Here is a 12055-nt window from a genome sequence, read left to right on the forward strand (position 1 = left end):
CGGCTGTTAACGCGCGCTTTAGGAAGAACCAGATTGAGCCGGCGTGCCGGGAGCGCCTTCGTCTCAGCCGTTTTTTTTTTTTTAGCCCCGTCTGGGGTTCCCCTGCCACGCCTGGGTCTTTTACTTTTCCTGCCTGGATCCCTGCCCGGCCTCCCTCAGTCCGGACTCCGCATCTGCGGTCCAGACCTGGGAAATCCCCTTCTCTGGGCTCGGGCGCCTCGCCTCCCCGGGTCCCAGATTTTCACCCCAGCCTCTCTCCTGGCCTGTGATTTTCACCCCAGCCTCTCCTGGCCTATGATCACCCTTCCCTCACCTTCCCCCACTTCCCACCCTTAACTACTTCCTTTCTTCATGCCCACCTGAGGCCATTCTACCGACTCCACTTTGCCCAGCCGCCTCAGGTCTCTGCTTGGTTGGCCCGCCCTCCGGCCTCAGCTAACTGGCCTCTCAGGTTTGCGCCCAAACCCCAGCTCCTGGCTGAATTCCCTCCACCCATTCTCCTCTTTAATCAGACACGTTCTCGCTAGTATAGCAGGCCGCTCTTGACTGGCTCTGGTTTTGCATTTCCAGCTTCTGGGTGCCTTTGCCTTTTGGCTGATGGGTACTCAATATTTATGCTCCTGGGTCTAGGATGGTAAGTGGGGCCTCGGGGAGACGGGATCCGATGGGCTCCTGCGGCAGGATTCCTGTGGCGGCTCAGTTTCCCTTCTCTTCCAGAGGAGGAGCTTAGCCCCCAGCCAGCTGGCCAAGAGGAAACCGGAAGGCAGACCAGAGGATGAAGATTGGCAGCCTGGGGTGGTGGTGAGTACTCTGCCCTCAAGTGGATAGAAAAAAAGTGGGGATGCAGGAGTGTGTTTGGGCAGAAAGGAATCCTGGACTCAGTTTCTGGGGTTACATGGAAGGAACCTATGACCTCCAGAGGCCTCTTTCAGTAAACAGTGTCAGGCATTGAACATAGATACTAGTAAATACAACGTTCTCAAGTGCTCACTAGAAGCTAATGTAGACTCAGTTTTCCTGGTAGGAAGGAGTATTCCAAAGCAAAAGAGCGCATTGGGTTGGGCCCTTTGGCTTCCTTGAAAAAAAAAAAAAAAAAGTGCTCCCCAACAACAACTAGCAGCCGTTCTTTTGCTTTTTGTCCCTTTACCCAATGTCACAAAATAGTGGAATGTGCAGGGTCCACTTTAGAATCCTGAGCTCACTCGGGCCTAGAATGGAGGGGTTGTTCCCCTCCAGTCTCTGCTCATACTCAAGTATAGTGTGTTCAGCTGTGCGCCTCGGTCCTGCGCCCTGCTCTCTTCCAAGGCTTTCCGGGGCTGGCTGTAGCAGGATCTGTGTAAACCAAAAGCCATAGGATAATGCAGCATTTACTTCAGAGAGAATAGTTCAAGAAGCAAGGGCTTGACCACTGGAACTGTGGAGGAAAAGATGAGCTTAAGAAGGTCTAGGAGGCAGTTTTGGGCAGGGGCAGTCGGTGAGTAAAAGCCTGGCACATGTGTCAAACACAAGGCCCGCGGGCCAAATCCGTCCCGCCAGGCCTTGCAATGTGGCCCGCACCTCGCTGTCATCACTGCACTCCGCTGCGTTTCCATCACAATGACAGTTTATGACTGTTCAGTAAACCATTCGGCCCGCGATTTAGGCTGGATTTTAGATTTTGGCCCCTTCTCTGATTGAGTTCGACACCCCTACGAGCAAGCATGTTAAACTGGATGTAGGGAGAGGGAAGGGCCTGCCGTTTGTTTCTGGTGGGCCTTTATGTGATCACTGAAGCTCCGAGTACCTTGGCAAGCTGGCACAAGTGGGTTCTTGCCTGATGGCTCAGAGGGGCTTGCTCTGTAGTTGCACCACTGGTTTACGGGGGAAGGGGGGCTCCTTTACCTGTGATGGCAGCACATTGGCTGCCCCTTGCCACTTCCCTGGGTCTCAGACTTGAAGTTGGGCAGCCCTTGGTGCAGCTGTGCCATAAATGGTGCTGACTGCTCTGGCTGCTCCTGAAAATGTTTTTGGTGTTGGGTCCTCACTGCCATGGTGTGAACTGACTGGAGAGTGGTTTTAGTGACCAGAGAGTTGGGGACTGCTGTACTTTTTTTTTTCTTTTTTTAAAATATATTTTATTGATTTTTTACAGAGAGGAAGGGAGAGAGAGAGAGAGTTAGAAACATCGATGAGAGACATTGATCAGCCGCCTCCTGCACACCCCCCACTGGGGATGTGCCGGCAACCAAGGTCCATGCCCTTGACCGGAATCGAACCCGGGACCTCTCAGTCCTCAGGCTCTATCCACTGAGCCAAACCGGTTTCGGCATGTACTCTTGTCTCTCCTTTGAGAAAACTCAGGGACGGAAGCAAACAGTTGCTCGATTATTCTTTGGGCCTTTTAGAGTGAAGATTTGGGGGTACATGACTCCTGGTGGATTGCCCTTCACAGGCCCCCTTCATTCACCTCTTTCAGTGCCCATCTCAGATTGGGCAAGTTCTTTACACTCATTAAGCTCCAATTTTCACCCGTTAAATAAGGACAATAAGTATTTAACATAGGACCACTGTGAAAATGATATATGGGAATAAGTGTGATGAGTTTTGAACAGGGTCTGGCACTTAATAAGTGTCTTAATTAATAAAATTTAAAAATAATTTTATTTGTTGATTTTTAGAGAGGGAGAGAGAGAGAAATGTTGATTTGTTGTTTCACTTATTTGTACATTCGTTGGTTGATTCTCTAACCAGGGATCCAACCCAGAACCTTGGCGTTATTGGGACCTTGCTCTAACCACCTGAACTATCCCGGCAGGGTTTAAAATTACAGAGCATTTTAAATGTTAGTTGCCATGTGGTATTCTAGACTTCACCTTTCCCATTACTCTCCTAGACTCCTAAGAAACGGAAATCGAGCAGGGAGACCCAGAGCCAGGAGTGTTTCCTGTCTCCTTTTCGGAAAGCTTTGACCCAGCTAACAAATCGACCACCCTGTCTGGACAGCAGTCAGCATGTAAGTCAGAACCACAGCCTGCCAACGTGTATGCGTCCCTGTTGTTTTGCCTAGGGAGGCGCCTACCCCTGAAGACACTGGAGTAGCCAGCAGACAGACTTTGGTGGGGACTATGAGTCTGCTCACAGTTCCGGGGACTGGAAGAGGCCTGGCCTCTTTTCCTTAGAGAGTGCTGATTTGGAGTCTCCTTCTTTATTAAAAAAAAAAAATGTATTTTTTATTAATTTTAGAGAGAGAGGAAGGGAGAAACATAATCATGGAGTCCTCTTCTTTTATAAGTACTTAGTCACAGATCTCGGGTGGCTCAGATTCCTGAGGACATGAGGGTACAGGAGAAAGAAGGCCGTGGCAGGGCGTTGGTTCAGTCTCTGACTCTGCATACGGTTTTAAGAAGTACAAGAGTCCTACAGCTTTCATGTGTTTCGCCTAGTAAAATCACATGTAATCATTACTATGGCAGGTTCTATGCATTAACTTGTGTAACTCATTCTTTTTTAAGATGAGGAAGCTGAGTCTTGGAGGGGTTTACTTGTCCAAAGTTACAGTGTAACCTAGTCAGATCTGCCTAGCTCCATCCAAAGCTTTTTCCACCAAGTTTTCTGTGAGACTGTGACGTTGAGCTCTTGGAATTTAAGTAATGTTATTTATAACCCCTTCAGCCACACCTGAGTTTGTGATAATGAGATAACCTTTCGTAAAGCACCTAATTTTGGGGCTGGTTGCCCGGAGAGCCAACCCACCAATGAATGGCCAGTGCTTAATCATGCCTATGTAAATGAACCGCCATAAAAACCCAAAAGGTTAGGGTTTGGAAAGCTTCCTGGTCTCAGAGCTTCCTGTTGGTAAACAGCACCACATCCATGTGCCAGGAAGTGGAACCTTCCAGACTTTGCTGTATTTCTTCATCTGGTTGTTTATTCATATTCTTTAATATTCTCTGAGATAGCCGGTTTGGCTCAGTGGTAGAGCGTCGGCCTGTGGACTGAAAGGTTCCAGGTTCGATTCTGGTCAAGGGCATGTACCTTGGTTGTGGGCGCATCCCCAGTGCGGGGTGTGCAAGAGGCAACTGACTGATGATTCTGTCTCATCGATGTTTCTAACTCTCTATCCCTCTCTCTTCCTCTCTGTAAAAAATCAATAAAAATATTTAAAAAGAAATCCTGTGAGATAAACAAGTAATCTAGTAAGTAAACTTCTGAGTTCTTTGAGCTGCCCTAGTAAATTAATTAAACCCAAGGAGGGGCCAAAACCGGTTTGGCTCAGTAGATAGAGCGTCACCCTGCGGACTGAAGGGTCCCGGGTTCAATTCCGGTCAAGGGCATGTACCTTCGCTGCGGGTACATCCCCAGTAGGGGGTGTGCAGGAGGCAGCTGATCGATGTCTCTCTCTCATCGATGTTTCTGACTCTCTGTCCCTCTTCTCTTTCTCTCTGTAAAAAAATCAATAAAATATATTAAAAAACAAACAAACAAACAAAAGAAAAACCAAGGAGGGGGTTGTGGGAACCTCTAATGTATAGCCTGTCAGACAGAACCACCTTCAGTGGTGGTGGGAAAAGTCTTGTGAAGTCTTAATCTGATGCTTTCTGTGTGTATATAATATCAGAAATTGAGTTATACTGTAGGACGCCCAGCCCTGGCAGGAGTGACTCATTTGGTTGTAGTGTCATCTGGTACACCAAAATGTTGCAGTTTTGATCCCAGTCCAGGCACATACTTTAGTTGTGGGTTTGATGCTTGGCCTGTTGGGGTGTGTATGGGAAGAACCAGTTAATGTTTCTATTTCACATTGATGTTTCTCTCTCCCTTCCTCTCTAAAATCAGTAAAAATGTATCATGTGAGGATTTAAAAACAAATTGTAGCCCAGCCAGAGTGTCTCAGTGGTTGAGCATCAACCTATGAACCAGGAGGTCACAGTTCGATTTCCTGTCAAGGCACATATCTGGAAGGGCTTGATCCCCAGTAGGAGGCATGCAGGAGGCAGCCCATCAATGATTCTCATTATTGATGTTTCTCTTTCTCTCTCCCCTTCTCCCTTTCTCTCTGAAATCAATAAAAAATACATATATTTAAAAAATTGTTTCTTGCCAGGTGGTGCTTAATTATGAAAAACGTGGAGTCAGAAGTGAAGCAGTGTAGTATTGAGAGTAGAGGACACATACAGGAGTGTGCTTTTCCTTTACAGGGAGTTTTTGAAGGAAAAAATGGGAATCTGTTTATAGGAATACGTAATGGAGATTATTTGTGCACTCAGCAAACATTTTTATGTGATAAATGTGAAAGAATACACATGTAACATCCTATATATAATAAAAGCCTAATATGCTAAGTGTCTGGTCGACTGGTCGGCCATTCAACCAATCAAAGCATAATATGCTAAGGCCACTCAACCTCTCGCTATGATGTGCCCTGACAACCCAGGGGCAGATGTTCCAACTGGTAGGTTAGCTTGCTGATGGGGTCCGGCTGATCAGAACTGAGCCAGAATGGCCGGACATGCTCTGGAGACCTCCCGCAGTCCCTCCCCAGCCCCGACTGTGCACCGGTGGGGTCCCTCAGCTTGTACTGTGCCCTCTCACAATCTGGGCCCCCTCTGGGGATGTTGGAGAGCCAGTTAAAGCCCAGTCCCACAGGGGGCGTGCTGCTCACCCAGAAGCTGGGCTCAGCTGGCACTGCAGTGCTCAGGATGTCTGACTGCTGGCTGAGGCCCACTCCCCCCTTTTCCCATCTCCAGAGGTAAACCACTATCTTGAATTATGTTCATCATCTCGCTTTGTGCGATAGTTTTACCATATGTCACTAAGTTTATTTATTGAGTTATAAAAAAATGATATGTATGTCACTGGTCTAAAGGAGTCTGCTTCCCTGTGTGCATCAAAGCTCAATAAAACACGAATAGGAGCTTGCAGCAAAGAAAATAAGGATTTATTAAAAATATATATTTTATTGATTTTTTTTTTTTATAGAGAGGAAGGGAGAGGGATAGAGAGATAGAAACATCAATGAGAGAGAAACCTTGATCAGCTGCCTCCTGCACACTTCTTACTAGGGATATGCCAGAAACCAAGGTACATGCCTGGAATTGAACCTGGGACCCTTGAGTCTGCAGGCTGACGCTCTATCCACTGAGCCAAACCAGTTAGGGCAAAATAAGGATTTATTAGTTTAGGAAATGGCCCACACCTGGAATCACAAATGAATAAATGCTTGTAAGCCTGGCTTCCATGGATGGGCTACTTTAGGGAAACATTAATCATGGTGACTAATGGAGTTTGGGTTGTGGTGTCTGCTGATTGGTAGGGTAGGGGGTGATTGTCAGCCATGGCACCAGTTTGTCTGGTTTCCCTGCATTTTGAGGTCTGGAGCTGAAACACAACTGAGGCTTAGATAGCTTCTCTAGTTTGACTGAAACTGTCTCTGCTGGTCAACAGACCGGAGGCTGTGTTCCCAAGATTATTTGATTCTGATCAGAATCTCATTGTCCTGCAGGCTTAATGGTTAAGGAAGTGGACATGCAAGGAAGAAGGATACTGGATGAGGCCAGTTTGAATCAAAAGAAAAGAAAGGAAAAAAGTTATATTAAAGAAATTAAGTTTCTACATGATTACGTGTAGTCCTCTGGGACTTTTCATTCAAGTAACTATCTGACAATAGTGCAGGTGTGGTGGGAGTATGCAGTAGGGTCCTAACAGTCTGGAGGTTGGTGAAGACCTGAATCTGAGGGACATACTGATTAGGTTGGGTCCTGAAGGATATGAGAAGTCAGCCAGCTGGAGAGAGTGGGCATGATCTAGATTCTAGATGGAGGGAACAGCCTGAGTGAAAGCAGTGGAGGAGGAGCCTCTTGGGGAAGGAAAAATTTTCCTCTATCTTGGTTCTTCTTGCTGGACTAATAATCAGATTGTCATGAGACAGATTAGCAGGAGAAAATTTAAAGCTTAATAACATATAATCACACGAATACCTCTTGTGTACATGGAAGAGACCCAGGAAAACTGTAACTCGCCAAAATGGCAGAAGCCATCACCTTAAATACCACCTTCAGCTAAAAAACAAAAAATGGTGGAGTCGGCCAGGGGAGGTGACCAGGAAAAGTGCAATAAACAAGGGTATGCAGATTTAAGTCCAAGCCTTTTCCATGGATAGTAGAGGCAGGCCAGGTTTAGTGAGGGAGACAATTTTACAAACAAAGATTTCCCTTACAAATGTAAATGTCCTTTTACCAAGGATAACTGCTACTTGGTTTTCAGAGCTTCTTCCAAGTCTGCTGTATGTTAAAAATAACCAGTCTAAAATAATTAATATCCCAAAAGGCACATTTTGGGGTGGCAAAAACTACTTACCTTCTGGCCCCAAAGGCAAAAAGTGCCTCAGACCCACAAAAGTCATAGTGCAACCCTGGAGATGAGGACGTTAGCCTTAGACACCAGTAGAATGTCTAGGTTTGGAGGTGGTTGCAAATGTGGGTGTGGAGCCTAGGAGAGAGGTCCTGATTGGAAATAGACTTGGGGTCATTAGCATTGATGATATTTAGTACCATATCTCCAACAGAGTCGACCTCATAAAGATGCCATTGACTCACTTGGACTGTTGAAGTGTCAGGGTGAGTGTGCAGTCAGAAGAGCCTAGAGCCCTATCTGGTTTGGCTCAGTGGATAGAGCATTGGCCTGCAGATCTAAGGATCCTGGATTCAGATTCTAGTCGAAGTCAGTACCTCAGTGGCAGTTTCAGTCTCCTCCCCGTCTTTCCCTCTTCCACTTCCTCTAAAAATCAATGGAAAAATGTCCTCGGGTGAGGATTAAAAAAGAAAAAAAAGAGCCTAGAGCCACGCCCCAAGGAACACTTACTTTTAAGGGGGATTAGGCAGAGGAAAAGAAAACCTTTTAGGGGACTGAGCGGGAGGTCCCAAAGAAGAGAATAGTGGGAGTGGTGGCGTGGAAGTCAAAAACGGAATATTTGAGGAGTAGAGGCCGGCTTTGTCTAGTAAGATAAGGATAGTGACACATTTGTTTCCAGTGAGAAGGAGGAGACCTCTAGTTTTTTTTTGAGGGGAAGATTTTAATCATGAAACAAAGTATAGAAAAGAAAGCAAGAAAAGAAGCTGTTGTACAAATCTAATATGGAACACAATGTTCTAGGTGATTCTTAACGAACTGTAATAAAAATACAGTGCTCTCACTGTATTATGATGCTTATGAAGACATTTTTTTGTTACTGTTGCATATTTAGAAACAATATCCCATAACATCTCTAAAGAGTCTTGAATCCCTATTTTCTCTCTGTTTCTTTTTAGGAAGCATTTATTCGAAGCATTTTGTCAAAGCCTTTCAAAATTCCCATTCCAAATTATCAAGGTAAAAATGGAGACTTTTCTCTTTTTCACTGTGTCATGTGTACATGTGCCTGCATAGATTAAAACCTCAGCTTTTGAACATATAAGCTTACCTTGGAGTTGAAGATGCCAGTCCAGTGGTGACTGAGTATGGGGTAGCTCCACTGAGGCCTGCATGAAAGGAAGCTGTTACATAGCGCCAGCAAGGGCCTCCCTCCATCTTCTCGGTGGGGATGTGCCTGTGCTCAGGAAGCTCCTGGTGGGCCAGGTGACTGATGGGTCCAGGTTTCATTTAGTCCAAGTGAGTTCAGTGGCATCTTTATGAGGTCGACTCTGCTGGAGGCTTAGGTTCTACATAGTTTTCCTTGTCCTATATAGACTACACATAGCATTGTGCACTGGGGCTGGGAGAGGGGAGGCCAACTCTCAAGAGCTCTCAGTCTTGAAAGGCCCTTTCAGGGTTTTAGACCTTCCCAGGATTGACTTGCGTTGAGATGAACAAGACCTGGCCCTTCTGAGGTTTGTAGCTGAATGGCAAATTAAAATAATAAAGACTCTGCTCTGAGGCAGCCTGGGATAATGGTCAGAGGTGCCCAAACTACTTGGAGAGGTTCTGGGAGAGAGAGGGTCATATGGAGGCTTAGGAAAGGTTATGTGAAGGGTAGGAATTTGAGCTGGGCCTGCTGGAGCTCCCCAACAGAGAGGCTTAATTAACAGATGGTTGGTTTCTAGGTCCGCTGGGCTCTCGGGCACTGGGCCTCAAAAGGGCCGGGGTCCGCCGGGCCCTCCATGACCCCCTGGACGAAGGTGCCTTGGTTCTGTATGAACCTCCCCCGCTGAGCGCCCATGACCAGCTGAAGCTTGACAAGTATGTGTGTGGGTATCTCTTGAGCAGTTCTGGTCCTCTAAGTGCACAGACCTGGAAGGCAGGGGCCATTCTGGTGTAATTCACCCTGGAGACTGGCATCCGTCTTCAGAGTGCTGTCATGACTGCCATACCATCCAGAGAGTGGGGGGAAGGACAGTGCCTCGGATGTGACCAAGGTGGGGATTCCGCACTCAGGAGCAGGAGGGGTTGAGGTGATAACAGAGCCCATCCCCCTTACCTCCATCTCCCCGGGGCAGGAATTTACTATGGTTTGATTACCAGGCCCAGAAGGCCCTTTTTTAGGCTGCTGCCTCTATGGCTTCTGGATCAGCAGGACATAACTTCCTTAGGGCACGCCCTTGCCTAGTCTGAGCTCCACATTTTCTTCGCTGTGTTTTCTCAGGGAAAAACTCCCTGTCCATGTGGTTGTTGATCCTATTCTCAGTAAGGTCTTGCGGCCTCATCAGAGAGAGGTAAGTGGGGTGGAGGGGGCGGGAGGGATGAGGTACGGGCTGGGGTCTGAGCTTAGGGGGCTGCCATCTTTAGGACATCTGTGGATGCCACAGTGGGCTGCGTGCTGTTCTTCCCCAGGGAGTGAAGTTCCTGTGGGAGTGTGTCACCAGTCGGCGCATCCCCGGCAGCCATGGCTGCATTATGGCTGATGAGATGGGCCTGGGCAAGACGCTGCAGTGTATCACGTTGATGTGGACGCTTTTGCGCCAGAGTCCAGAGTGCAAGCCAGAAATTGACAAGGCAGTGGTGGTGTCGCCCTCCAGCCTGGTGAAGAACTGGTACAATGAAGTTGGGAAATGGCTTGGAGGGAGGATTCAACCTCTGGCCATCGATGGAGGCTCTAAGGACGAGATAGATCGAAAGCTGGGTATGGAGTCTTAACAGAGATGACTGCACTCTTCTACACAAACTACTTTTTTATGTTTTATGTTTTTCTTGATATTTAGAGAGAAGGGAAGGGAGAGGGATAGAGATATAGAAACATTGATGAGAGAGAAACCTCATTGATCAGTTGCTTCCTGCATGTCCCCTACTGGGGATCAAGCCTGCAACTGGGGTATGTGCCCTGTCCTGGACTTGAACCAGTGTCTTCTTGGTTCCTGGGTCATTGCTCAACCACTGAGCCACACCAGCTGGGCAGCATATTCCTTTCTTATGTGAATGCTCACTGATGGCCAGGGTTGAGGGCAGTGAGGGGTGGCAGAGAATAGAATTCTATGGAAAATAGTTGAAATAGTTATTTCCAGGCTGAATTAAACAACTATCAAACTTTTTTTTTCTTTAATATATTGTAAGATTTGTTCTCGACTACTTTCCTGTTGTAGAAGGATTCATGAACCAGCGTGGAGCCAGGGTGCCTTCTCCCATCCTCATCATTTCCTATGAGACATTCCGCCTTCATGTTGGAGTCCTCCAGAAAGGGAGTGTTGGACTGGTCATATGTGACGAGGTACTTGACTCTCAGCAGTCTAGGTGATAGGAGAAATGTTCCTTAATTAAATGTTATTCCTCACTGAGAGCTCCCTCCAAGTGACCATGTCAGTCACTGGGGAATGCTGAGTATAGAGGATGCTGCTTTGGAGGAGGCAAATGAGAGGAGAGCCCATGATAGCCATCTGTCAAAAGAGGGAGTAAGTGCTTTTTAGAACTCCGAGGAGGGTGAGGTGCTGTGAGCTGATGGCCAGAGATTAGATCCTCTACACAAGACTTTGCTCCTATTAGGGATGTCATATTGTGCCCAGGCCTAAGTGAGAATTTCCTTTTAGGGACACAGACTCAAGAACTCTGAGAATCAGACTTACCAGGCCCTGGACAGCTTGAATACCAGCCGGCGGGTGCTCATCTCCGGGACTCCCATCCAGAATGATCTCCTTGAGTATTTCAGCTTGGTACATTTTGTTAATTCAGGCATCCTGGGTAAGAATCCAACCTTGTCTGCTAAACTGGAGAGGAGTCTTACCTGTAACTCTAGCTGAGGAGAGAAAGAGAATGCTAGTACTTACATGAGGACTTCTCTTGTCAGGGAGACCTTGGCTCTGCCAAGCAACTCAGCAAGGTCCATTCTGGCTTTTTTTTTTAGGAGAGGAGGGTATGGAGGGGGGGGATAGAGAAACATGGATGTGAGAGAGACACATCCAATTGGTTGCTTCCTGCATGCTCCTCAGACCATGTCAGGAAACGAGTCTGCAACTGAGGTATGTGTCCTTGATGGGGTATCAAACGCAGGACCCTTTAGTCTGCAGGCTGACGCTATTCGCTGACCCAAACTGGCTAGGGCAAGATTTTATTCTTGTTGTTTATTTTTTGTTTGAGAAAAACATGGACCAGCTGCTGCCCATATGCACCTTGACCGGAGATCAAACTTGCAATCTAGGTATATGCCTTGACTGGGAATCGAACCTGTGACCTTTTCGTGTACTGGATGATGCTCCAACCAACTGAGCCACCAGCCAGGGCAAGATTTCACTCTTTTTTTTTTATGGCTAATAGCCCATAGTATGTATGTATTACCACTTTTTTATCTACTCATCTACTGATGGGCACTTAGATTACTTCCATATCTTGTCCATTGAAAATAATGCTGCAGTGAACATAGGGGTGCATATATCTTTTCAAATTAGATTTTTTGGGTTTCTTTGGATATATACCCATAAGTGGAATTACTGGATTATAAGGCAGTCTTATTTTTAATATTTTGAGGAGCCTTCAACTATACTACTCGTAGCTGCAACAATATACATTCCAAAAAACGTGGCATAAGGGTTCCTTTTTCTTCACATCTTGCCAACATTTGCTGATTGTTTTATGATAGCCATTGTGACAGGTTTGAGATGATAGCTCATTGTGGTAT

General features: G+C 46.6%; 1 protein-coding gene across 1 annotated transcript in view; it reads left to right on the forward strand.

Annotated features, from left to right (window-relative positions):
• RAD54L (RAD54 like) overlaps positions 1-12055 on the forward strand; it is a 23631-nt gene continuing 11576 nt past the window's right edge. Inside the window, exons 1-9 of the mRNA XM_036444141.1 lie at positions 1-634; positions 718-801; positions 2873-2992; positions 8286-8346; positions 9057-9192; positions 9596-9665; positions 9784-10072; positions 10530-10654; positions 10971-11121. Of these exons, the coding sequence (XP_036300034.1) occupies positions 632-634; positions 718-801; positions 2873-2992; positions 8286-8346; positions 9057-9192; positions 9596-9665; positions 9784-10072; positions 10530-10654; positions 10971-11121 (1039 nt within the window). The 5' untranslated portion in view covers positions 1-631. The remainder of the gene's footprint in view (positions 635-717; positions 802-2872; positions 2993-8285; positions 8347-9056; positions 9193-9595; positions 9666-9783; positions 10073-10529; positions 10655-10970; positions 11122-12055) is intronic.

This window comes from Pipistrellus kuhlii, unplaced genomic scaffold (genome assembly GCF_014108245.1).
Source record: "Pipistrellus kuhlii isolate mPipKuh1 unplaced genomic scaffold, mPipKuh1.p scaffold_m20_p_2, whole genome shotgun sequence".
In the NCBI taxonomy this organism is placed as follows: Eukaryota; Metazoa; Chordata; class Mammalia; order Chiroptera; family Vespertilionidae; genus Pipistrellus; species Pipistrellus kuhlii.